At 45.1% G+C, this 27,574-nt stretch overlaps 2 protein-coding genes across 2 annotated transcripts; both read right to left on the minus strand.

The window, feature by feature from the left end:
- Window positions 1-3,088: 3,088 nt before the first annotated feature.
- Window positions 3,089-6,308, minus strand: LOC136526701 (uncharacterized). Its single transcript, XM_066519285.1, has 9 exons — window positions 6,110-6,308; window positions 5,873-5,990; window positions 5,298-5,482; window positions 5,055-5,200; window positions 4,807-4,898; window positions 4,369-4,616; window positions 3,922-3,991; window positions 3,575-3,637; window positions 3,089-3,491 (listed from the first exon to the last, which is right to left on the minus strand). The coding sequence occupies exons 1-9, from the start codon at window positions 6,265-6,267 to the stop codon at window positions 3,303-3,305; spliced, it is 1,269 nt and encodes a 422-aa protein (XP_066375382.1). The 5' UTR covers window positions 6,268-6,308; the 3' UTR covers window positions 3,089-3,302.
- Window positions 6,309-8,169: 1,861 nt separating this feature from the next.
- LOC136526700 (probable serine/threonine-protein kinase PBL17) lies at window positions 8,170-13,727 on the minus strand. Its single transcript, XM_066519284.1, has 6 exons — window positions 13,258-13,727; window positions 11,927-12,237; window positions 11,500-11,635; window positions 10,563-10,699; window positions 9,242-9,365; window positions 8,170-9,127 (listed from the first exon to the last, which is right to left on the minus strand). The coding sequence occupies exons 1-6, from the start codon at window positions 13,304-13,306 to the stop codon at window positions 8,487-8,489; spliced, it is 1,398 nt and encodes a 465-aa protein (XP_066375381.1). The 5' UTR covers window positions 13,307-13,727; the 3' UTR covers window positions 8,170-8,486.
- Window positions 13,728-27,574: the final 13,847 nt, after the last annotated feature.

Genomic DNA, 27,574 nt, shown 5'->3' on the forward strand with positions numbered 1-27,574 from the left:
CTAGTGCTGGTGTGTTAGTTATACTTAAATCAAATTAATGATCAAATCTAGTAACTTTAGTTTATATTAGATTATTACATTGCACAACCCTTTTCTTGCGACTGTTTGGTGACAGGTGATTGATAAAGGCAAATAGCAGTGGAGATCTTGGTGGTACTTTGTTTTGTGGCGCGCGTGTCAATCAACCGTGTCGTTTTTGGGGGTGTGGGTGTGGGTGTGTGTGTGGGGTGGGGTGGGGTGGGGGGGGGGGGGGGGGTGTCTTGCTATATATATACTGTGGTGTTTGTTATTTGGGACTGCTCCACAAGCTCCACCGTGGAGCAGCTTCATAAAAAACTGGAGTTTGTGGAGCACTTATATTTCATAACTTTACTCTTTTTCTGGATAGAGTGCGTGGAGCTGAAATCGTTTGGCTAAAAAACGTGGAGCAGAGTTGAAAAACATGAAGCACAGCAGTCCCAAACACCCACTAAACATTGTGTTTGCAGTTTGTTGTTGCCTTCCTCTCCTCTCTAGTGGAGATGATGTTTGCTCAAAAAAAAAACTTCTGTAATACTTTTTTAGTGAGATCTTATAATCAGCAATGTGAAACATGCGTTCCAGTTATGGTTCCGTTCGGTTTGCTGAAACTTGGTTGAAACTGGTTAGAAAACACTGTTCTGACTGAATTATTGTGAGAGAAAAATACTGTTTCGGCTGAAAAAACAAGCCGAACAAAATCGATTTCTGGGTAAGCCAAACAAGTGTGTTGATTGTCACTTGCGTTCTAGTTATATCTGAAGGAAAATGCCTTAGAGCTTGAGACCTCCTGCTCGGAAAATTCTAATCAGTTGATGACATGCATGACAGAGCATCAAAAGTACACTACCAAATTATATTTTTAAAAAAGAACCACAAATTACAAATAGGCGACTCGTAGCAACCAAAAATAGCCGACTAAATAACAGCAACATGGCTTGGTCACTTGGAAACGACATGCATGAAATATTCCTGCACATTGCAGGACTGCCGTATGTTCGCATCACACGCCATTTACCGAATGTACAGCGGGAAACTCGATGTAGCACAATAGTCAGGTCGGAAAACAGCTAGGGCCATGTTTAGATTGCAAAAAATTTTAACCCGATGAATAGTAGCACTTTCGTCTTATTTGGTAAATATTGTCCAATCGTGGACCAACTAAGCTCAAAAGATTCATCTCGTGATTTCCAACTAAACTGTGCAATTAGTTATTTTTTTACCTACATTTAATGCTCCATGCAAGCGGCTAAAAATTGATGTGATGGAGAGAGTGAAAAAATTTAAAATTTGGAGGTAATCTAAACAAGGCCCAGAGAACGAAAAAACATCAGTACTGTACGACCGTCCGGATGCCATTAAAATGTCGGACGCACGCCTGACGCTCTCTTAACATCGGTCTCTCACGTCACTATTCACTCATTCTTATCCACATTTTTCATCACACATCAAAATCTTTCTAGTCCCACTAGTATTCACCAAAACATACACTCGTTGACCTCTCCCCTCCCCTCCTCTCTCTTGTGTTCTCATAGCACAGTAGCCCTTCAAGACGACAACGCTTGAGCCCGGCGTGGCGCAGCATGGATCCTCTGATCAGGTCCCTCACTCTTCCTCGTTCGTGAACTCCTTCCTGGTGGGAGCGTCCTCTCTAGTAATAAGCTCGCCCATGGCGAGATCCATGGAGGTGGTGTTGTAGGAAAGTGGGTGGCTCTCCTCCACCCCGGCGCGGCGCCTCCCCACCCTCGGCGGCACCCTCTCTTACCACAACGACCGAGCTCCCCCACCCAGCGACCATGGCGCTCCTCGCCCCCACCCCCTGTCGTCGCCGACCCAAGCCCGGCACTGGTGGTGGTGGTGGTGGTGCTCATGCGCCACCGCTCGCCGCCGACTGGAATCGACCGGCCTAGGTTTCCCCTCCCCAATGTTGCAAATGTATATTTCATCAGGTGTTTCAATCGTTTTAAAGGTATGTTGCAGTTGCTTCTTATATAAGTAGATCAGTGGATGTTGCATAGGTTGCAAGTGTTTTATAAGCATGTTGTAAGTGTTTGTTCAAAATGTTTCATCTGTTTAAAGACGTATGTTGCAATCGTTTTTTATCTGTATGTTGCATATGTTTTCACAAATATGTTGCAACAGTATGTTCCAAATGTTTCAACTATTTTAGTATTATGTTGCAGTAAGTGTTTTTTCATGTTGCAATTATTTTATCAGGATGTTGCATATGTGTTCACACACATGTTGCAAGCGTATGTCTCAAATATTTCATCTGTTTTAAATGTATGTTGCACTTGAGTGTTTCATGTTGCAAGTGCAGGCCGCTGGCATTGGTCTCCATGAGGGTGGGCAGGGCTAAGCCGCGACCACCACCGGCGGTGTGGGGAGGAGGCACAGGCCGTGTGGTGTTGTTGTGGAAGAGGCGGGGGCGAGTCTTCCCGACGGCCTGGAAGAGACGGGCATCGCACCGGAGTGAAAGAGGCGGGGACAAGTCATCCGAGCAGCGTGGGCAGCTGATCTGAAGCGGGCAGTTCAGATGCGAGCGCAGAAAACAAAGCTGGCACAGGCGGCACGTGAATCCGAGCGGACGGAGCGGAGCAGCCACGGGCGTCTGGACAGATGCAGGTGTTTGGACCTCCGGGCGCTGGTGCTAACAAAAAAACATAAACAGCGAAAGGAGCTGCTGACAAAAAAAACACGTGCGTCGTGTTATGCAACTATTCGCTCAAAGTGGAAACCTGACAGATAATATTAGGTTATGCAATTATTCAACCTATTCGCTAGTTGATTTATGAACTGATAAGCTCGGTTGATGTTGGCTTGTTGTAAGAGAAAAATAATATACCATAACTGATAAACCCTGACTGAAACCAACAAACGAACATGCTAATTTAGTCAAGTGCAAACCTGACAGATAATTGCGGTGCTAACTTCAGAAATCCTATATGTTTCAATTTGATTTCCACCTCAGCATGGGCCCAACGTTACTGCTCTCTACTATACGCCAGCTTCAAAATTTCGATTGGTGAATACAAAGAATGGTGCGGAATAGGTCATGTTCGGAGTGAACAAGCATGCAGATATAGGGCCAAAATCTAAACCGAGAGGCTTTGTTATCTTGTCAGCAACCTGGAGTAACCAAATTCCTCAATTGTTCAACCGTGCATCTTGTATTCCTCTAACAAAAAGATATGGAATAACTTTCACTCTTTTTCCTTTTGCGAGAAACGGCACGGACAAACACTCAAACGCAGACACAGTCACCCCTAGAAAGAATAGTTTCTTTAATCAACTATGAAGCACCTCTGTTTATTAAAATCTTCGTAACCAACATCTACGAGGCAGAGGCCCTCTGGCGGTGCCGGAGGTGCTGTGGCTCGCCTGTCAGTGGCTTCCATTAGGTTCAGCAAAGCATCGTCACCAGCACCAGCAGCAGCCTCTCTTATGGCAGTGGCAACAAGAACCCTGACCATCTGTACATTGAAATATAGTGAGAACAAGTAGTCATATGATGATCGAGGTAGGCCAAAGGTCACATCATAGCTTGCTGTATTACCTTGCGTAGAAACCTGTTCGCAACTAGCTCAACACACATGACCATCATACCTTCTTTGTAATCCTGAGAAGGGGAAACAAAAATCAAACATAATACTTTCAGTTGAAACCATAAATATGTAGGTGGTATGGAAAGTATTAGATCAAAATATTCAATAGTGGTAACTAACAATCCAGGTTTAGTCAGATATTCATTTGTTCTGGGATCAGCAAAAAAATAAATTTGTCGCACCAGTGTTACGCTGCAACACATTTGTGGAGTAACTCACAGCAAGCAAACGCTACATAGCTCTTTAGTTGATAAATGCATACCATTGAACAATTAGAGACAAAATAATCTGCTCTCACCTCATTAGCAGAATGTAGTTTGGCCACTGCAGCTCGGGAATGGAACATGAAACATTCTGTAGGTGGGCCACTGAAAAAACAATAGAGCATCGAGACAAGTGGTGACTTTAATGACCTCGAGAACAAGTGCCAACATAGAGACATGCATTCCCACTCATATTGCCAGGTAGTGATGACTATGGTAGACAATTTCAGAGAAGGGCACGAATGTAATCTCAGAAACATGGGTGTGGGTGTGTGTTGTAAGGGTTCTTGCCCTTTTTTCTTCTTAATATAAAGATACATAACTCTCTTTCGAGAAAAAAAAAATGCTGCCAATTTTCATATGGTTCTGATGAACATCTATGCCAGGATCAGGAAATAAAACTGCTAGTGATTAATCTGTAAGAACCCATTTTTGTACTTATAAATGCACATGTTAGGAACTTGTGATTGGATGAAACTTACACACTTCGTGAAGCTTGCGTATCACGTGCAAACATCTTGTAGGATAATGTCTTTCCAGCAAGAGTTTTAAGAATTTCGTCAACCTTAGCCACATCAAAGCTTTGAGGTTTTATGTTGTGTTCAGAATTCTCTAGTATTTTTGAGGACTGTGCTTTCCCTAAGATCAAGTTAGCATCCTCATCAAGAGGAAAAATATACATGTACCTCCTCCATTTCGCTGCAAAATTAGGATGAAACTCACGTGCAACCTGCAAATTGTCATAAGTTAATACCGACCATGGCATCATTTACAGTTGAGGTCCTGGCATTCTCAGAAATTTCATGAACAAAAATAAACTGCTCTAAGACTGTTGTATGATTAAATGACATGATAGGAGGCATCACTAGCAGCATCAATATTAAGTGCATTGGTATATTGGGCAAAACATGAAAATATACCTCTGACACATGCAAAGGTTTTAGTTTATCTGGAGCAGCCTCATTTATTGCACCTTTTAGATCTCCAGATTTCACATCCTTTCTCCATGTATCTAATTTTTTAAAAAAACAAAAAACAAAAAAAGTGCCGAATAAAGAAATGTCAGCCTATAGAAGTTGATATGCTGCACAATAAATTTAAAAATGTGACAGAATTAGGAAAAACAACAATGATAGTGACAATATGTGTATTCTCAAGGTTAACTAACAAAATGAGCAAACTTGCTGAAGAGCAGTCACCCCTTTGTCAGTGCGCCCAGCAACAACTGCACAGCCTTCTATTGGCAAAGATCTTGCTTCAAGTTGTTTAGCTTTTCGCTCATCAACAAATTGTCCAAGATGTTTCTCCACTAACCTGCAAATCAATAAGAAGTTTAAAAAACAGTACCCAGTGATTGTTTTCCATTACTACATGTGAATGGAGTGAAGAGTAATAGGTCGAACAAAATTACCCTTGAACAGTATTGAGGCCCGGCTGTTTCTGCCAGCCATCAAACGACCTCCCATGGTACGAAATAACAACTTTAAATGTTACTCTCTCCCATCTTCCTCCACGGTCTTTGGAGGAAGGAGTTGCGGTTGGTTTTTCTGATGGTGTTAGATAATTTTCTCCAGCAGTATAAAGGGTGTAATCTTTCTGTGAAGTAAAATCTAAATGAGTTTCTCAGAATCGAAATATGTGAATAATAGGCCAGTTCTAACATTTTTTTTCTAGAAAAATCTGGCCTACACATCAATCTAAATCCCAGTTGATCCTGGAGCTTCTTTAGCTATTCCAGTATAGGCAGTTAGGCACATCTAGAGTAAATTTTAATCGTGCAATACTGGTATGGCTTGATTCAATCATCAGTCTGCATATAAAAGAAGATCTATTTACTGGACGACATTACAATTCGGCACAATATAGACAATTGTCAGGAAAAAAAAAACGATATTCTCTTCCTTCGTCCCTATCGAGAAAGTAAGAAAAATCACAACCTGTCTATCATAGCGTGGCTGGTGGCAATGGCAAAATGTTTGTTCTTACCTCATCTTTCCCAAATAGCTTGGCGAGCCCCGCGGCGCCGGCGCCGGCGCGCACGAGCTCGGCATAAAAGTCGACCACCCAGCTCCACGGCCGCGCGTACATGTACTCATAGCTTTCCCTGCCAAACCCATCAACCAACAAAGCTCTATGGATCAGGCTCAAAGCCCTAAGCGCTAGAGGAGAAAACGAGGCGAGATGCAAGAAGAAAAGAGAAAGGAGAAAGTAGGGGGCCGTTACTTGGCTGTCCACCGGAGTTGGTGGCACGCATCAGTGTGCTTGTAGTGCACGTGCTCCTCCCGCTCCACCACTGCCGCCGCCGCTGTGGAAGCCGTCACGGCCGGCGGCGCCCTTGCCTTCGCCGCCGTCGCCATGAGGGGACGGAACTTGGCGAGCATGTGCTGAAAGTTTGAGCCGATGTGTTCTTTCCTCTCGCAAAATGGCCCACATGGCAGTGGCCGCGTTCGCACGGCTGAAATTAGCTAAAAAATACGGTTTCGACTAAATTGCAGTGAGAAATAAGAGGCCGAATACACTGAAATGGTAAGCCGATGGAGGCCACTAGTGTTTTTTTTTTTCACTTTTCCTACCACGCCAAAATAGAACAAAAGAAGAATCGCATAAAACTTGAGTTCTTTACAGTTTTCAAAATCCATCCATAAAATCGCAGCTCACTCATCTAAAGGTCCTGGTCTTTAGATATTTACTAATAGCTTTCTCTTTTGTGTCAAAACATATGTAGCTAATTGTTAATTGAACCTCTAGATAATAATTGTCTCACTAGTTAAATCAATTGAGATAATAGTAGCTATTAGTTATCTTAGGCCCTATTCGCTTCGCTGAAAACATAAGCCGAAACACTGTTTCGGTTGATTTGTTGCGAGAGAAAAACACTGTTCCGGTTGAAAAAACAAGCTAAAAAGTACGGATTATAAGACGAGCGAACAAGGCCTTAGCATCATTTTTTATTATTTATGCATCCGAACACCCTTCAGCTAGCTAATATTGAACTATTAGCAAGCTAATAGATAGCTAGTTAATATTAGATATGAGCTATTAGCCAGCTACCGATAGAAATGAATCCAAATTCTATGTAGATAGGCTAACCGATAATAATCATTTCTTTTGGATCAAATAGCTATAGATAATATGTAGCTAGTCAATAGTTAGCTAACTAATATTAGCTATGTGTTATTAACTAGTTAACTATTATCGGCTAAATAACCTAATCAGCTGATCAGGTCATTTTTTATGTAATTGCTTTGTCTAGGTTAATGCATCGACTTACACGGACGCTTATATTTTTTATGATTTATTTCATGAGCCAACGAGGGTATTTTTTGGTACTCAACGTGCTCGACATGCGCAGCGATCGTAAAGGTTGTAGTGATTTTGTTAATTTCAAGCACCATGTTCGTTTGGGTTTGTTTGACTTATAAATCATATTTTTTCAGCTAATAAATAATATTTTTCTCTCACATTAAATTAGGCAACAGTACTTTTAGTCATAGTTTATCAGCCAAATAAACCTAAACAAAACAGGACGAAGATCTATCAACTTTGTTTTTTAGATATTTCTCCTAGGGTAGTGTGTCCAGTCAGTGTCCGTGTATTTATAAAAGTAAGTATGCGTGTTCATGTATGTATATCAATCTCGAGATTAGAATATGTGCGTATGTTCATAGAACTAGAAATATGCTTGCATGTATATGGCCATTTACATTTGTACTCTGATTCTAAAGAAGAAATAGAAAAAACTACTCCATTCGTTTTAAATTATAAACCGTTTTATTTTTTCCAAATACATATTATATATACTATATCTGAATACATAGCAAATAAAGAAAACCAAAATGACACAATAAAACTAAAACACCATTATAAATCATTGTCTTTTCTACATATATTATATACGCTATATCTAGATACATAGCAAAATATAAAAAAGTCAAAATGACAAGAAAAATCAAAAGGCCATGTTTGTTTTCACTTAGGTTATGTTTGATAAGACTCATCTCTAGCTCCGGCTACTTCAAAGGAGCCCTATCAACATCTGTTTTTTTAGCTCCAGCTACTCGGAACGAGCCCTATCAAACATCTATTTTCAGTGAAAACGGAAGAGTCAGAGTCCGTTTTGAAAGAGCCAAGATGCCTCCTGCTCCTCCAGAGGACCACCCCTTATTTCACGAGCTTACCACTCTGGCTGTGCACAGAACAAAAAAACCTTACCGCTCTTGGAGTTTTGAACAAATTGACAACACAGTAAATAATCTATCAATTTCCCGCAGGACTGTTCAAGATTACAACGAAGAACAAGCATCTTTACAAGTAACTCAACAGACGGGTAACGGCACCAATTGTCAGGACACATCTCTCCACTTCCTTTTTTGGAGTGGAAATCTCCCCAGAAAGAAGTGTATCAGGTTGGCAGGCACTCACACATGCTTTCCATCACAACTCTCCTCTACGTACAATTGCTAATCGGAAGAATAAGAACCCTAGCGTGGCCGGTGGCCATCAGAGAAAAATTTATAACTGACTTATCTTTGAGAACAAGGGTGCAGGCGCAAAAGGCGAGCAACGAGGGCTCACGTTGTCAAAAAAAACTGCTCTGGTGTTATATCTTGTACAAATCCTCATCAGGAGGGTCCTTTATGCTTCCATTTGGGGATGCGAATGCCTCCAGGCCGAGCTGCTGTCCGTCAGAGTCTGGTGACGGGATGTACAACTTACACTCCAACGATGGCTCGCTCTTGCTCCGGCCATTCCCAGGCCGTGTTCGCCTGCTCTGGGGGACTGGCTTTCCATTCACGGGCGGCATTGCAGCAGTCTTTACTGCCGGTTCCTGCTTGGCCTTCTCCAACTCAACTCTGTCTGCAGGCTCCTTTGGGACCTCGTAGAGCGTCACAGCACCTGTGATACTGTTCTGGAGGAGTATGTCTTGGCACTCAGGCATGTTCTGCACCGCCTCAAAGATCTCAACAACTTGGCTCATGGTTGGTCGTCCTTTGGGATTCTGGCTCAGGCAGCGGTATGCAAGGCTTGCCACCTCAATGGCAGCCTTGGTGGAGTATTGCCCTTCCATTCTTGGATCGATTATTCGGAACAGCTTCCTGTTATGGACGAGGACGGGCCGTGCCCAATCAACTAGGTTATGCTCGCGGCTAGGCCGGCTCTTGTCCACAGCCCTTCTTCCAATAATCATCTCTAGAAGCACAACTCCAAAGCCATAAACATCACTTCGTGCCGTCAGATGGCCTGCGTCAAGTTAATTGGTGATTGAGGATTAACATATTTGGATTAAGTACCATGAGTAACAAGGTCATTTTTATGCTCAAATTGTTAGCTTGATGATAGGAAATCCTTGCTTACCAGTCATGACATATTCTGGAGCTGCATATCCATAAGTTCCCATGACCCGAGTTGACACATGGGTTTGGTCTCCACTAGGACCTGTTCTTGCGAGACCAAAGTCTGAAAGCTTAGCATTGTAATCCTGCAACAGCGGTAAAGAGTGGCAATGAGAAGCTATCAGAAGTATATATTAATACATAACATATCAAGATCTGCAGTGAGAAACTTAGATCAGCATTCCTTGTGCAACATTTTGTTGAAAAGCAGAAGCCGGAAGTGGGTTTTTTCAAAGCTTTGTTGTATCAACTCGATGTATTGCTCTTGAGAAAGTAATAAAAGCTTCCTTTATTAAAAAAAAACATTTTGTTTCTACAAGATGGGCAAGGCAAAAGTAATTAAGTGTCTTTACTAGCCTCAAAAAACATGGATGCATTTTGGAGGCACGGTAAATTGCATGTGCGGGGGACTTAGTACAATGTATACACACTCATAGAGTAGTTCCTCTAGATGTTGAGATAAACACATTGTGATATATAGACATAATGTGTCACAGGCTCACAGCATCCCACAGAATTGTTCAGCGGTGAAAATATCAGGATTATCAGGGAAGCAAGGCGAGGCGTGGCGACTCAATACCACCTTACCGCTTTGGCAAGTGAGGCATGACGCAAGGCGACGCCATACCAAGGTAAGGAAATGCAAGACATCAGCGTGGAGGAAGAAAAGGAGAAAAGAAAAGAAAATGGAGGAAGGAAGAAAGGGAGTAAGAAGTGGGCTGGCCAGCCCACAAGGCAGCCCATGTGCCCCTCCCCTACATATACATCACCATCCAGAAGCATCTAGCGCCATCACCCTGGTTCTTGCATCTCTCGCGCTCTCATTCTCAGAGCCGTCGTTCCGCTTCCACCTCCGCCTCCGCCTCCACCCCCGCCGTCGCTCACAACCTCTCCGCTTCCTTTCACTTCCCTCACTGTCCTGTGCCCTCAGACCGACCACCACCACAGTCCCCTTCCTGATTGAGCGATTGGCAAGCAGGGATTGAAGAAATCAAGCGAACAGCAGTGGAATCGAGCAGAAGGCAGAATCGAGTGGGAGATGCACAAAAGCGGGCAGCGGCATGTGTGTCCGGCGACAGGGTGACACCTTGCCTCTATGGCAACACCTAACAGCTTCGGCACTTAAGCGAGGCCTTAATAACCTTGGAAAATATGTTACAAAATATAATTTGGTAGGTAATGAAAGAAGTTTTACACAGAAACAACCGTAAACATGTAGTTGAAATACAGCATAAATACAACAATACTATCAACACTTTAAAAATAATATATGAAACACAAACCGCATCTAGCAAGATGTTTGATGTCTTGAAATCTCGATAAATGATGGATCTCTCAGCTCCGTGAAGGTATTCGAGCCCCCTTGCAGCACCCAATGCAATCTTCATGCGTGTTGACCATGGCATATTAAGGCAAACCCCTGCAATGGTACAGGCAAGATAAAATCAATGGGAACGCCCTCTCAAATGGAAATATAGATATAATAACTAACAATCAAATATGTGAAGCTTGATTAGCAAATTTTCCTGTCACCACTTGAATAAGAACTTCTCTTACAGGGAAAAATAGCAAGCGTGCTTTTCAGATCAATCAATAAGGGCGTACCCAGTGCAGAGAGCTCCCGCTCTGTGCGGGGTCTGGGGAAGGGTGTCAGTGGCAAGCCTTACCCTCGCCTGTGCAATGCGAGGAGACCGCGACTCGAACCTGGGACCTTCCGGTCACAGGCGGTAAGACTCTACCGCTTGCACCAGGCCCGCCCTTCTTTTCAGATCAATCAATGATGTTGAAAATTAAACTCAGCACATACAAGACTACCATCCACTGTAATGACGGTGCAGTAACTATTTCCATTCATCTACTAATGTATATTTAATTTCATTTTCTTAATAATAAGGTTACCATAAGAACTCCAATCACATGATCACCTGGCCAACTTTGCTACAGGGTTTAGTACATAAATTGATGTGCTAGTTGGATCCAAAGACTTCCACAAGTTCAAACAAATACTACCCACTATCATTTCAAAAACAAACCCTAACATTTGGAGATTACATTTGTAGTGTAGATGGCTGGTTAAGCGAACATGCACAATAGTCACTGAAACAAATACCAATTTCCTTCCTACTGATGATTTGTCCCAAGGCAAAAAATAATACACCCCTACACTATGAGGAACAATGAATGTTAAATAGGTAGTGCAAATAGCCAGTTAGAGCTTACGGCGAAAAAGGTGCTTTTCGAGGCTTCCACAAGCCATGTACTCATAGACAAGCAGTCTATGTGAACCCTCACAGCAATAGCCAATCAGTTCAACGAGATTTGGATGACTAAGTTGCCCAAGATAGTTGACTTCTGCCTGGAAACACATCAGAAACCATTAGTGCTCCAACAATCGCAAGTAGATTTTCAGCCTAGTTTTCACTCTTCTACCTCTAGTGCGATGTGAAGTTATTTCTTAAAAGGTAAGCAAGGAAAATGGCTATCCAATACAGATTACAAAGAAAAATATTATCACTAAGTAAGTCTTCAAAGATACGATCAGCTAACCTCATGAAGATTTCACATGAGCAAGAAATCAAAAAGAATTTTTTTCAATGTACATTACCAAAGAAAGGTTTAGAAACAGGAACAGAACAATGATACTTACCAGCCACTCCTTGTCTCCTTGAAAGCCCTCTGGGTTTAGTTCTTTCACAGCAACCTGTCTGGATGGGAAACCTGCTCTAACATTTTCATCAATTACACCTTTGTAAACAACTCCAAACCCACCCTCTCCAAGAATTTGATCTGGTCGGAAGTTTTTTGTGGCTGCTCTCAATTCGTCATATGTGAAAATATTCACATTTCCATATCCTTCTACTTGCAGGTCCACCACATCTTTTGGAGGAGCAAGAACACTTGCTATAACTTTAGAATCGGATTTAGACTTCCGCGTTCCGTCTGGTCCAGCAGCTTCAGCTAATAGAAATTTTAGAAGTAACCATCAGAAGAGGATCAAAGCTTGTACATATAGTCAATGCATTTCTTTAAGATGCAATCATCAATCCTTCAGTCCCTGTAGACAATTCCTTTTTTTATTCACATTATTCCATGATGTGCATGCAAATGAACTGTATTGTGCATCATGCCAATAAGAAGGCCTTTTGGAACAGCTGCGAAGGCATAAGCATAACTGCACAGTCATAATGATCTTAAGGGAAGATTAAAATGGTTTTAAGAGAGCATTTATGGTCACAAGATAGCATAAGCAGGATAGTACACGTCATGTCTTCCCCTGAATTTTTGGACAAAGCAATTTCTACTAAAACTCATGAAGACATCAACACAACTGCAGAACTGCCCATTATCAAAGTTTGCTTTATCCATTAATTGTCTTCAGAATTAATTTGAGACACATGTTTGACTAACTTGTCAAGAATCAATTGAAGATAAGTTACCAGAATTGTTCAAGCACCGCCTGAGCAGGTACCAAATTATCTGAGAACTTAGTTGATGTTATTTGTACATAAAAAATATGAGCTGCAGTTGACTTATTCTTTCCCTAGACTAGGCCTTGCCCCAGAATGCAATTCTATAAGCAACGCATGGGTCTATTATGGTACCACATGTCTTCCACAGGACATCAATAAGCAAAATTACACCATGCAAAGTTTGCGCGAACAAAAGAAATTGGGCACTATAGAGCATGAAAATACAACATTGGATAGGAAAAAATTTGCGCCAAAAAGGCTATGCATGGCATATCCCATCACTTGTTACATGAGCTCACAAGCACAGATAGCAACATGCTACAATCGGGCATTCCAAACAATCAAAATCCATTATTTCCCCCCTTCTCAAAGTGATTTTACCAGAATCCATAAGCAACTGATAGCTAATCCACGACCCAATTACACAGGTAACCAGCCTAACCTGGACTCACGGATATATACAGTAAAATATACATGAAGGGGAGTAGAACAAGCATGGAGCCCGAACCTGGCCTGCTCTGGAGCCGGTGCTCCTCTTGCGAGAAGCATCCGCCCATGGGAACCCCCAAGATCGCGCCTTTCCCTCCAATCGAGCCCTAGTCCTTCCTTCCCATCGCCCGCCGCCGGCCAGATCCACACCCCCAACAACACCTTCTCTCACTCACCAACCGGAACCGCCCTACTCGCAAACTCCCGCCGCACCAACAGGCCACCTCGTCTGCCACAATTCCACCGGCGGCGGCCGCCTGAACCAGAGCACTCGCGGCTCGAATTCGCCGCAGGAGCTCCTGCTGCTCTCCACCCCGGGTGCGCGTCCTCCACCAACCTGTCCCTATCTCCCTCGGGCGCGTGGTTTTACTCCACTACCATCACTTCTTGGCCTTTATGTTCCGTGGGGGCGTTGGAACGGCGAAGCGAAAGCGAGGAGATTGAGGAGAAAAGGGCGAGGAGGGGGAACTAGCTGTGCCAGAGCTTAGAGGGTTGGAATAAGGCCATGTTTAGTTCCTTCATTTTCCAGAATTTGGCACTATGCAAAAAGAAGATTCCCCATCACATCAAATTTACGGTACATGCATGGAGTACTAAATGTTGACGAAATCAAAAATTAATTGCACAGTTTGATTGTACTTTACGAGACGAACATTTTGAGTCTAATTAGTCAACGATGGGACAATTATTACCAAATAAAAACAAAATGCTACAGCGTTCAACAGTGTAGCTACAGTACCCCGGAATCCGGCGGCGCCGAATCCGGGGCCGAACTAAACACGGCCTAAGTAAAAGGAAGCTGCTGCTTTGGATTAAATAAACGCCGCGTACAACAAAACGCGGCTAGGGGTTGAGCCGTTGAGGTTGAGGCGGTCTTTTCTTTTTTGTTTGATCATCATCATTTTTTTTTGGTTGCCATTGAGGTAATGAAAGTGGTTTGGACTGTAATTGAGTGAGGTTTAGTAGTTTCAGAGAAACGAGCATGGTTTTAGGATTGTTCGTCTAACTGCTTCAGATATATACTTATACATATTTTCTACAACTAAAAAGAATAAAACGTGGATATTTTTTGTACGATATTTATTTTGGTTCGTCCGTCTGCCCACGTCTGCGATACCCGCCTGCTTTGAAGGAAACAAATCGATCACCTGAGGCCACATGCATGGAAGAAAACAATAATCATGCATCGAAATCATGCTGCTCTGGAAGGAAGGTACGTTGATGTTCTTCAAAGGATCCTCGCCTGCTTTAAAGGAAACAAATCGATCACCTGAGGCCACATGCATAGAAGAAAACAATAATCATGCATCGAAATCATGATGCTCTGGAAGGGAGGTATGTTGATGTTCTTCAAAGGATCTCCGCCTGCTTTGAAGGAAATAAATCGATCACCTGAGGCCACATGCATGGAAGGAAACAATAATCATGCATCGACCCCTACGATATTTGTTTTGGTTCGTCCGTCTGTCCACTCCGACCCCTACGATACCGCAGCTAATAAAAAAAGAAAAATCTCCCCTCGTCTCTCTCGTGACCCGACGCCCAATGGCGCTCCCTCCCCCCGACGGCCGACGGCGCTCGTCCCTCCCGGCCGTGGCGACGCTCCTCCCTCGTCAGCGGCGGTGGCGCTCCTTCCTCACCGGCGATGGCGGCGCTCCTCCCTCGCTAGTGGCGCTCCCTCTCACGGTGGCCTCCCATCTCCAGCGAAGCTTTACGAGCTCGGCCTCAGCGCGACCAGATGCGCGGGCACGACGGGCCCTGGCTGCATCGCGTGGGGGCTAGGACAGCCGCACGGCAGGTACCTTCCTCTCCTAATCCCCATCTCTTCTTGCGTTGGATGCTTGATGTGTGAAACCTATCTGACTGAGGAGCTAATCTGGATGTGTTGCACATACTTCTTTGCCTACATTTGCTGATTATGTGTGAAACCTATCTGAATGAGGAGTGAAATGGCACGGTTGAAATTGAAACCAAATTGAAGTTGAATAATTCAGCTCTGTATGTTTCCATGGTAGCTTTGTATGTTTCCCCAATGCGCGGTTGAATAATTGGGACCAATCGATTTTGCTGATTATGCATTAGACATGTATCTTAGATATGTTTGGTAGATGATATGTATGCTGAAGCTGCTCCCATGGTATTGTTGCCGTACGTTAGATTTGTAGCTGCTATATTAAGAACATGTGAACTCCGATCAAACATTGTCGACTTCGGCAGGTATCCGCATGGACGACGAGTATTTTGGTCCTAACAGAAGCATGCAGCTTCTCATGAGAAGAACAAATTGAAGCAACGTGTGTGCAAGCCATCTGCAGTGTGCATGCATGACTGCATATACGTATATGCGATTAGAAGAGGTGGAAGGGAAAGAAACTGATCTAGAGTGTAAGTGCACACGACATATCAAAGATACATATATTATGAAGTAGCTCATTGTCCCCTCCTGTCCTCCATTTTCATTTTTCAGATATATATTATGAAGTAATTAGCTTGTTATAAACGTCATATATTTGAAAACGGAAACGGAGGGAGTACTTGTGCATTTTGTGTAGAGCCGCACTAGCCTAGGATAACACTGCAGCCTACATTCTTGTTGTTTTTGCATTCACGTGTATAACTTCAGAGGAAGTGTGTAGTGTGCTACATATAGGCTGTTTGGTCATGCTTTGCTTTGCAATGTTCCCTTTTCTTAATTCTCATGGCCTGGTTCGTTAGGTAATTCAGATAGATATGTCCAGTCAGTGGATATGGATTATAATAAAAGGGCTGAAACTGTATCTGAGGAAGAAGAAGAAGATGAAATGATGATGCTTGTTTTTCGGACGCTATATTTAGCTTCTATCAGAACTAGAACAAGAACTCCATGTTACACTTCAAAGCTTAGTGGTTCAGAATATACACGTGAATTTCTTGAGGGCCATCCACATCGTTCTTATCATAATTTGCGTATGGAGCCATGGATTTTCAAAGCACTTGCAGATTACCTTAGTTCAAGAGGGCTTTTAAAGAGTATAAGAGGGGTTACTGTAGAAGAACAACTCGCAATGTTCATGTACATGCTTGCGCGAAATGCAAGTTTTACTGCATTGTGTGATAGGTTTTAGCACAGTGGAGAGACAATACATAGACATATCGCAGCAGCCTTTGATGCAATCTCTTCATTGGCTTTTGATTTTGTGAAGCCCCCATCATCTGAGACCCATTGAAAAATATCGACCAATCCACATTTTGCACCTTACTTTCATGTACATATAACAAATATATGTATTGTTTCAAAATTCTTACCTTTTTCTTACATATATACTAATTACAAATAACACCTCTTCTCTCCCTTGCAGAACTGCTTAGGAGCGATAGATGGGACTCATGTTCCAATCACAATCAGTGTAAGTAAAGTAGCACCGTATCGGAATAGAAAAGGAACTCTTTCTCAAAATGTGATGCTTGCATGTGACTTTGACCTGAACTTCATTTATGTTTCCACTGGCTAGGAAGGTTCAGCATCAGACGCCGGGGTTCTACGTTCTGCCATTAGGTCTGGCCTGTCCCACCGCGCCACCGACACCTGCGGCGACTCCCAGGACAGGCACGGCAAGGTGTAGGGGCGATGGCGTGGCCACCCCACAGTGCATCGCCGACGGTGGTGCCCCCCTCAGATCCGATCGGCAGGCAGGAGGAGCCTCGAGCAAGATGAGGGGCGAGCAGATCGAGCGGGATGAGGAGCAAGCAGATCGACAAGGTACGCCCTTTCCTCCTCCCTAGCTCGACAAGGTGTGGCTAGGCCATCGAGCTCCGCGGCCCTCGGCGATAGCCTAGCCAAACCCGCATGCTCGGCAACCCCTAGCGGCGGTGTGGCCCCTGATCTAGCTACTTCAACCTTCCCCTTTCCATCGGTATCACAGGGGCGGCTCCCCCTTTTGTGGCTCCAGTCGGGCAAGCAGCAACTACAGCTCTGGCATGCTCAGCCCATATAACAGCCCATCATGTCCAGTACTTCTCTTCTCGTCTGACCCGTGCAAGCTTCCCCTGCTCTATCAGATTCCTTGTGATTCACTGATTTTTTACAGCATGCTGATACCCCGCTTGATTGTTGTAGTAGTGCTTCTCTTCTAGAATGTTGAAATTTTAATGGTGACGTGAAGTTGCAGCCTCCAAGAGCGACCAAGGATAAGGAGAAGTACCATCGGTGACTACTGTACACCGGCCACATAGGTGACGATTGCTATAGGGCATATCTTTTGTATTTTCTTGGACAAAGATTAAGGTCTGGCATCGGCAACTTCTCTAATGTGATCGAAGTCTATTAGTGTCCAAATTGCTATCCGGTGGATGCACAAATCATTTGACAATGTATAGTAAACTGAGAACTAGCTGCTTAGGAAAAACCTTAAAGAGTTCATGACAATTCTGATAGTTCTGTTGATCTATTTATCCTTTCTATCTTTACCACATCGATTCTTCTTTCTCTAAAACATACTTGATTACTCGTAAATTCATGGTTAATGCATTAAGTTTTGGATTGTTATAAGTATGGGCAAGGTTGTCGCTCGGCCCTTACCGAGTCGGTGAGCCTACGACGCCGCGCACTCCATGACGATGTTAATTTCATGAATTTTGCTTTTTAGATTAAATGTCACTTTAACATTTTCATAGTATTGTTATTTTATCGTGCGATCCTTATGTTTTTAGTACAAAAGTTTTACTATCCCGTAGCAACGCACGGGCACGTTACCTAGTACTAATATATAGGGCTATGATGATTATTGATTCCAATATTATTAAAAGTTTTATAAAATATGATTTAAATAAAAGAATAAACCCATCTTACTCCTATATGACTGTCGGTGTTTTCGGACCACCGACGAGTAAATTTGTATTTGTGCGTTTGGCTCGAATCGTGTGCTTAGAGGATACGAGGTTTATACTGGTTTGGGCAGAAAGTACCTATGTCTAGTTCATCGCTATTGCTCATGTTACTAGCACTGAAAGTTTGTAGTAGTGGTTACAAATAGGCGAGAGAGAGAAATGATCCCAAGTCTCTGGTGAAAGGAGTGAACGGGTGCTGAGAGCTCGATCGCTGCTCAGTCGTGTGCTCGTATCGTGCTCTTGTGTGGATCTGGCCCCCTTCATGGGTTGCCCTGCTTTTTCTTTTATAGGCGAAGGGAAAGTGTGGGTTACAGCGGAGAAAAAGGAGAAGAACGAGAGAGAAGAAGGTTTCCAGGATCGTTGGGTCCTTCTTCTCCTTCATGCGGGTCCCGTTGATCCTGTAGATGTCAACAGGGACAACTCCACGTCGTGGCCCTGTTCGTCACTAGCACCATGCGTAGGCATCATCTAGTGGTCATGGCATTCCATCCCATCTCAGCGGACGTCATGGTGAACTGACACGCCTGTCAGCATTCGTACGAGGGTTTGGCAGAACAGCACCGGTATGCCCGACGCTGTTCTTGATGTGAATCCTCAGGTATGGCCCATCATGGCCTCGGGTTACATCGAGCCATGCCCGTGTCTTCCTTGGTGTCAGAGTTTTGACCCAGGCCCATATGTTTGGATCTAGAGTGTTGGCGGCGATATGGGTCCCCGTCAGGCAAGACAGAGCTTTTGACCCTTCAGGGTCGGGCGAGACGGAGCCTGTGACCCTTGGGGTTGTGCAAGATGGAGCTCGCGACCCTTGGGGCGAACGAGACAAAGCACGCACCCAAGGGTCAGGCGAGACGGAGCCCGTGGCCTTGGGGTCAGGCGAGACAAAGCCTGTGACCCTTGGTGGTCGGACAAGACGGAGCATGCACCCAAGGGTCGGGCGAGAAGCCCGTAGCCTTGGGGTCAGGCGAGACGGAAATTGTGTCCTTGGGGTCGGGCGAGACGGAGCCCGTACCCAAGGGGTCAAGCAAGACATGTTAATACGTCTTGCTATTGCTCTATCTAGGAGAGTCAGCGTGGGCGCTAACTCCCTTGCTTTGAGTATCCCTAATATTAATACCCGATAGTAGACCCTGAGTCTACGGAGGAGTAGAATACTCCTTTGGAGGCTTTTTCGGATAGGAGGACTCTGAGGGCCTTGGCCTTCCTTTTTTAACCCACGACGTGTCCCGGTAGGATGGCAATTCCCTTTCATCGTGATCGAACTCCTCGGGAGTATTGCCGCGAGACTTGGTGGGTCGGAAAAGGTTTTTCCTAATTCCGACCCCTACGGGGGTCTGTCGTTCTACGACCATGCGTTCGGTCTCCTTGCGAGTCTAACTTTCCTCGAGCCCCTGCCCGTAGTAGGGGTCCGGTCGAGGGTCAGCTCGTCTTTGTGATCGTCTTCCCTCAAGCATTTTTTCGATAAAAATGGAGGGGCTGAGCCGTACCATGATTTTCCTCTATGGACAAATCATGGTGCTCGGTGAGCTGTTCCATTGATTCCCTGTAACACCCCAGGTGTTACAAGCTCGTTTAGCACCGAGATTTAGGCCTAAGAAAAATTTCTAGAACGAGTCTCTCGGATTTTAAACTTTAAAATATTTGAGCTTATGTTTAAAATGCCATTTTTGACAAACTATATTAGGAAAAGTAATTAAATAGCGCTTAAATATTTTGTCTCTATGGGTTAGTGTGAAGTATGAACTTTTGCGTGAAATAATTATTGGTGGAAGTTAATTGGATCAGACGACGCATAAACACACAATGTGATTAGATAGAAGCACATTATTTATTTAATTTTCTTGACTTCACTTGATTGGGTCTCATGAGATGTACTGTCATACTAGGCGTGCCTGCACTAGTGTATAGTATGTGTCCGTATATGATATATAACTGCACTGCACTCATGTCATTATCACCCCATCTCCCATCTATCCACCCAGCTCGTCATTCCTGGTAGTAAAATTTTGCAAGCTGCGGCTTTGGCTTGCAGCGTCGACAACCATCACATCTTCTCATGGTTCTTGGCACTAGTACTAGCTCTCCTACTTGTGGAGACCTTGGCCCATCGCTCCAATGCACTCTAGGCGAATAGAAGAAACATCGAAAGCGGTGTTTCACCTTCACTGCGTAGGGGCGTCAGAAGCACGTGGTCCTGCCCCTGCCTTGTGTCCTCTCACCTTCCTGTGCACACGCTGGAGCACCACTGTCGGCCACGCTGTGCCATGTTGTCTCTGCTTGCTTGCCTCTGCTGTCTCTGTCTGTCGCTGCCTACCTTCCTTTTTTCTATTTGCTCTTACGCTGGGCCATCCGTGTTGTAGCAGGCATTTTTCTTCCTTGCTTCTTCGCCTACCCCCTACGCTCGGAATTTAGGCGTTCACTCCCTTGCCTACACGCCCGCACCACCGTAGCCCACGTTGGGCCGTAGCCATAGCTCTGGCTCACCTCCTCTCCCCCATCTCTGCTTGCCTTCTTCATCGGGACGCCGTTGCCACGCCTCCCGCCATCGTCTGCCTCGCCTCACTACCTTGGGGCTCTGCCACATCGAGCCCCACCTCCTTCTTCCTTGTCTAGAGCCGCAGTTCGCGCCCTCCATTGTGCCCCACCATGCTCCTCCACCGGCGCAGTCCCGGGTGGGCGTCATCGACGCCTCCATGGCCGAAGCCCGCTGTGCCCCACCCCAGCACGTGGAGAGCCATGTCTGCCGGTGCCGAGGCGCTACCTACCGTGCATCCGCTAGGGTCACACACCGCCACGCTGCTCCTCCCATCGCCTGCTGCCGAGAGCGCCCGAGCCTGAGCTCGTGCCGCTTCACCTCCATTGCCATGCACCGCAGCGCCCTCTCCGCGTCGCGCGCCCTCGTGCTGCTGGCTACCGTTTCCCCACCGGGCTGCCAGCCAGCCACAGCTGCTCGCCTCCGCGGCTGCTGCTGGTCATGCCGCACATCCCATCATCGTCCGTGCTAGAGCCGCTTGCCTTCGCATCGCGTCCGTCCCGTGTCTCCTCTGTTTTGAGGAAGGGGAGAAGGGTAAGGTTTGAATAGAAAAATTGTACGGGGTTCTTATTGCGAAGTATGTGACTCAAATGAATAGTAGAAACGGTAGCATTCTAAATAGATAGAAACTTGGAGACATTTTTGCAAAACTGTCGGCGCACACTGGGCTTGCCCAGTTGGGCTGGCTACGTGCCTCTAGGCTGGCATGTGCCGCCCGCCTAGGCCGCTGACCCCCACGCCGTGCCTGGTCCGACCGAGTGTCGCCTAGGCCGTGCGCGTGTTTGTGGGCCGGAGCGCCGGTCACGGGCCACGCTGTGGCCGAGCGTTCGCTGGGCCAATTTTGATGGCTGCTGGCTCTGTTTTGTTTCTAAAGCATTTGTTAATTTAGTTTGAAAATAAACTTGTAAAATTTGTAGTAAACCATAGAAAAATTGTAAAAATGTCAAACCAGTTTTGTTGAGTTCCTAAAATCATGATCTACCTATTAGTATATTTTGTTCACATAGTTTGATAATATTCTTGGAAGCTATATGATTAAATTAGGGTACTTAATATTGTAAAAAGATAACTTGTAGGAATTGTTGTGATAAATTTGTAATAGTATTGGATCTAAAATTTCTACAGCAAGCTCCTATCAATATTAGGTACTCACTGTAGTTTTTGTAGTTCTAGAATAATTGGTTTGCTAGATAGATAATGATGCCCTATTTTGAATAGTGATTAAATCGTTAGAATGAAATAAAGAAACAACTTGGGTTTATATAACTAAAACATTGGTTGGGAAGTAACGCCTTATCCGACAACGTGTATATGTAGCCTAAGTACAGTCGTCGTTAGAACTAGCCCGTTAACTCAAGAGGCGTAAATCATATTTTACAAATCACGGTTGCAGTTGATTAATTGTGTTTTTGCATTGCATCGTATTGCATATCATATAGGTACGATGATGGATCAACGGATCAATTGAAGGATGATTGAGAATCTGAAGATGGTGTAATGGTATTCTCTCAAGGAGATGATGCAATGGGTTTTCTATTCAGATGATGGTGGATGATCTGAAGATGCAAATACTAACTTTTGGTTATATTTTACCTAGGCAAGCCCCGGTGCATAACTCCTACTTTTCTACAGTTTAAATTATATTTGTGCATTATGTTTTAAGGAGTTGAATGAAACCCACTTGCATATATATATATTTATCCTATGAGTCTTACTAGTATGACAGGATCGTGTAGATTGCTATGCTATAGGACTCCGGTAGAAGTCGAGTGATGGTTGTCACTCACGAGAGATAGGAAATATATTACTATATTATTATCACTGAAAAATATAAATGGTGGAAAAGAAAATGGTGACCGGGCAGGGATATGGTTTGGGTATTGGTGGGTGTAAGAAGTTGTGTCGCCGTGGACGTGGGGTATGACTTGGTTACACTGTTTTCCCTATCTGTGTCGGTTAAGGACCGATCATTGCATAAGCCTCTCGGCAAGTCATAGACTTATTATCCCGAGCACATACTTGAATATGGGCGCTTGGAAGACTCGTTGCTCTCTTGTCATGGATCTGGCTCTTTCCAGACCAACTGTCTCGGTGGTTCGTTTCTTTTGGGTTAGGAGGTCCTTGCACCGCACTGAGTCTAGGACTTAGGGGTGGGGGCTTGGAGTCCCAGTTTGGACGGGACCTAGACACCCAGGACAGGAGGGTGATGGGTTGGTCCTGCTTGTGCCTTGGGTACAAGCAGGGTGTGTGTTTTTAGGGTACCCAGCTGGGGGCATTGATTCGTGAATCGTCGGCGTTTCGGTACGGCTTGTCTATGGTTTAGCATCGTAGTAAGAACTAAAAGATGGAAGATGGAAAAAAGAAATCTGATTGCTTACCACTGGCTTGAAAGTTGCACAGGTGCTTACATAGAATGGTTAGTTAATGAACTAATGCGGCTATTAATAAAAATTGAATATAAGAATGCACGCTTAGTAATGCTTCCTGTAAATGCAATAAACCCACAAGTCAGATAGCCTTGCATATCCTTAGAGTCTTTTCTTTCCTCCTGCGGGTAAGTCTTGCTAAGTACAATTGAGTACTCAGGGTTTTTATTCCCCCTATTGCAGGTGACATGTGGATGCTAGAGCTGACCCTTGTGTGTGCATACCTCTTGGTGGGCTCAGCAAGGATTCCTTTATGCTGCGATCGTAGTTGTTATTTATAACTCTCACCAAATGTTTTTATAAAAGAAAGTTTCATAATCTGTTGTCGTAGTTTATATATCAATACTTCATCATGTCATGATTAGATGTTTATTTCCGCTACAATTCTAATCATATGTTTATATTCCGCTGTTACATTAAATTGTTCACAACTCTGATAATATGATCACATTCTGTTGTTATAATAATAAATGTTATACTCTGATGTACATGTAAAGTGATGTAAGAAATGGTTAAGAATGATGTAAGCTTATTTCTTTCATTTGTGATCTTGATGAAAAATGTGGATTTTCGGGTTCTCCCTGGGGTGTGCCCAATGGAACCGAGTAATTTAGTGTTCTCCCCTGAGTGCTTAGTGTCTAATGGAAGACAAGCACTCCTAGGAGGTATTAGATTAGGCGGTTTTGCCACATTCCCAAACTCTAAAGAGCACTTGGTTCATATTTTGGTCGACGGTTATGTTTGTTACTCTTAGAGCTTGGCTCCTAGTCGGCTAGAGCGTCGCCCGTGGAGCTTGTCAACTTGTGTGGCAGCCTCGGGAGGTTTGTAGCCATCTCTTGAAGCTAGTAAACTCACCCCTCATCTCAAGAGTTAAATCTCTTGACTTGAGAATGAGAAAGGGCTAGAAAGCTCTAAGCCTTAGTGGCTAACCTCGACAACATGGAGGTAGGTAAGCCTTGATGGCGAGCCAAACCACGGGATAAATCATTGTGTAACTTGTGCTTGATTTACATTACTTGCATGACGTATTATTGATTGAGGTGATTTCTAGAGTTTGAGACTGATCTACTTGTGTGTGATATTCCCACCACTTTTAGCTGTCGATCTATGATCTACTACTCTGCAGGAACCTAAGAAATTTACCCAATCTAAATTTTGTTGGGTAGATTTTAAACTGTGAACTAATCTCTCCTACAGGTGCGGCAGTACCACGCTCACGCTCATAGAGCGGCAGTGCCACGGGTGAATTTGACTTTGGTTTGAGTTAAATTTTTATAGGCCTATTCACCCCTCTAGGTGTTCTAGAGATCCTACATGAGCCCCTCTACCTAGGAGCAGGGGGTGGGCTTGAAACGGCCTCATTCTGATGAGGCAGAGCAAGGGTTGGGGGGTTTGTCCTCCAAATGCATCTATCGCCCGACGGCGCCGAGGTGAGTTATCAATTCCTTTGTGTTTTTCCTGTTTTAGTTGGATTTCATCAAGACTTATGTTTTTTGTCCCTTGTAGCATCGGTAGGCAGCGAAATCCTTTGACGCTGGCGCCGAAGAAGAGCATTGTCCTCCAATTGGGGCGGCGGCCGTCGGCTGGTGTCATGCTCGTTTTGGGCGGGAGCGGTGCCAGTGTGACCACGTCGTCGGCCGGTCAAGCACCACCCATGGTGGCGCCTATGCCCTCGGTAGGATGGGTGTTCAAGGGGCGCCTTCAAAAAGGCCACGGAGCAGCCGGTGATGGCTGTGATACCACTGCCGACGGCAGGGCGGATGGAGCAACCGACCACGCTCGTGGCGCCGACCATGGTGGGCACGACGCAACCGGTCGTGACCCCACCAACGTAGGTGGAGGTGGTGGCTACCATGATAGAAGGGTCATAGCTAGGTGCAACAGCAGCGTCGCCTGAGGCATCGGCGTGACCCGTGCCATCGGTGGCCCCAGCGACAGTGCCTAGCGTGCGCCGAACGAAGGAGGACATGGCCAAGGGGTCCCTAGGAGTCATGCTGCTAGGAGAGAGGTTCACGTCCGCACCGTAGGCCCCTTCCATTACCGGAGGGGGTGTCCCAATGGGGACATCATGGCGAGAGGGGTCGGTGGTGCTTGGGGCCGGCGAGGAGTCATCCCTAACCCTGATGTCGGTGGGCAGCGGCTTGCATCCATGCTCGAGGCCCTAGACCATGCCACGGGTGCATTGCGTGATGTTGTTGTTCCCTTCGGCCTGGTATTGCTTGGTCCTACTTCTTGCCCTTTTCTTCCTCTATATACTTTTTGTATCCTGACCATCGTGTCCCTACATTCCCTTATATCTCGCAACCGGGGAAAATCTCGGTTCCTTCGTCAATAGAAGGAAGCCTGGGACCACCTAGTCGAGAAGGCACAACTACATGGGGAGGTGATAGCTCAGCTCGTTGATGCCCAACAGAGGGTGGTCGAGCTGACTTCCCTCGCCAAGGAGGTGGCCAATCTTTTGTCGCGGGTGGCCAAGGCTTGTCAGGATGCTAATGAGGCCGAGAAGGCGTTTGAGGCCCTATCGGCGAGGTCACAGAAGGATGACAAAGAAGCCGCTAGGGTTAGGAAGGAGCAGGATGAGTTGCTCTAGAAGGACGCCGAAACCCACCAGTGGATCTGTGGCCTTCTGGGCGAGGTTGAGAAAGAAAGGGATCTAAAGCTAGGGGCCAAGGAGAAGCTCGTGGCCTAGGAGAAAAGGGCGAGCCTAGATGTCATGGTGGTCGCTCAGCAGCACAAGGAGCAGGATGAGCATATCCAAACTGTGGAGAAGCTCTGCTCAGAACACGGCGTGGCTTGTGAGGAGCGCGACCAGGCTTTTTGAGAGCATGATCAGGCCTACCAAGAGCACGATGATGCATAGTAGAAGGTTGGCTCCCTCTAGGCCAAGCTCGAAAGGGAGAGAACCCAAAAGTTGGAGGCTGAGAGCATTTTTGCTGAGCTAGCTGTGGATCTTGCCGAGGTGAGGAGAAATCTTCAAGCGAAGAGTGATGAGCTTGATATCCTGAGCGCCGCCCTCGAAGTGTTCTACAATGACCTTGAGGTGGTGCGGTCGGAGGGGACCAGCTAGAAAGTCCTAATGGCTAGAGGGGGGTGAATAGCCTATTAAAAATTTCTACAACAACACTTAACAAACAGGTTAGACAATTATGAGGCGAAGTGAGTGTTGCGCTAGCCTACTAAAAATACAAGCCACCTACCACAATTCTAGTTTATGTAGTTTCTATCCACACAAGAACTATGTCACTACACTAAGTTAGTGTGCTCTCAAAGGCTAACTAAAGAGCCACACTAACCAAACTAACAAGCTCTCACAACTAGCTACACTAAAGAGCTTGACAACTAGTTTGCGGTAATATAGAGAGTGAGCAAGATAGTTATACCACTGTGTCGAGGAATGAGCCAATCAATCACAAGAATGAATACTAATGAAGACCAATCACCTCAGAATCAAATGATGACACAATGATTTTTTACCAAGGTTCACTTGCTTGCCGGCAAGCTAGTCCTCGTTGTGGCGATTCACTCCCTTGGAGGTTCACGCGCTAATTGGCATCACACGCCAAACCCTCAATAGGTGTGCCGCACAACCAACACAAGATGAGGATCACACAAAGATGATGAATCAATGATGGAGATGAGTGGGAGGGCTTTGGCTAAGCTCACAAGGTTGCTATATCAATGCAAATGGCCAAGAGAGTGAGCTTGAGCTGGCCATGGGGCTTAAATAGAGAGCCCCCATGAATAGAGCCGTTGGGCTCCTCGCTGCACTGAACACGGGGTGACCGGACGCTGGACCCTAGCATCCAGTTATGCAATGCATGCCACGTGTCCCCTCTCTTCAAATACTGAGCGCTCGATCCCAACGGTCAAGTGATGACCGGACCCGCTGCTATGAAGTGACTAGACGCTCCAACACCATCGCCCGGTCGTTTCCAGTAAGGTACTAGAAGCAAGAAATCTCGACCAGACGTGTCCGGTCATGCTCGACCGGATTCACCCAGTGTCCGATCAGTCAGTGTCTCTTTTGGGCATGCCACACCAGTGCGACCAGACGCACCCAGCCAGCGTCCGATCACTTACAACACCAGCGTCCGGTCGAAGACCGATGCCTGCATGTTTTCTGCTGCCACTAACTAGACGCACCAGTCCTACCAAGACCAGCGTCCGGTCACTATGTGACCAGCGTGACTAACTCCTTTTCAACTCTATCTTCTTCACCCTTACTCAAATGTGCCAACCAACAAGTGTATCACCTTGTACACATGTGTTAGCATATTTTCACAAACATTTTCAAGGGTGTTAGCACTCCACTAGACCCTAAATGCATATGCAATGAGTTAGAGCATCTAGTGGCACTTTGATAACTGCATTTCGATACGAGTTTCACCCCTCTTAATAGTACAGCTATCGATCCTAAATGCGATCACACTCACTAAATGTCTCGATCACCAAAACAAAATGGCTCCTATCCATATTGCTTGTCCAAGCATATTTACTATGTGTAAGAGGATATG

This window comes from Miscanthus floridulus, chromosome 19 (assembly GCF_019320115.1).
Source record: "Miscanthus floridulus cultivar M001 chromosome 19, ASM1932011v1, whole genome shotgun sequence".
Lineage (NCBI taxonomy): Eukaryota > Viridiplantae > Streptophyta > Magnoliopsida > Poales > Poaceae > Miscanthus > Miscanthus floridulus.

Bases quoted from the DNA above. Each gene is read 5' to 3' on its own strand.
- LOC136526701 (XM_066519285.1), bottom strand. From the start codon at position 6,267: ATGCTCGCCAAGTTCCGTCCCCTCATGGCGACGGCGGCGAAGGCAAGG. The intron at 5,483-5,872 runs GTAAGAACAAAC...TTTACTTCACAG, and splicing joins AGCTATTTGGGAAAGATGAG to AAAGATTACACCCTTTATAC. The intron at 4,899-5,054 runs GTTAGTTAACCT...TTAAAAAATTAG, and splicing joins TCAGCAAGTTTGCTCATTTT to ATACATGGAGAAAGGATGTG.
- LOC136526700 (XM_066519284.1), bottom strand. From the start codon at position 13,306: ATGGGCGGATGCTTCTCGCAAGAGGAGCACCGGCTCCAGAGCAGGCCA. The intron at 12,238-13,257 runs GTTCGGGCTCCA...AATTTCTATTAG, and splicing joins CCGGCTCCAGAGCAGGCCAG to CTGAAGCTGCTGGACCAGAC. The intron at 9,366-10,562 runs GTTTGTGTTTCA...CCGCTGTTGCAG, and splicing joins CAAACATCTTGCTAGATGCG to GATTACAATGCTAAGCTTTC.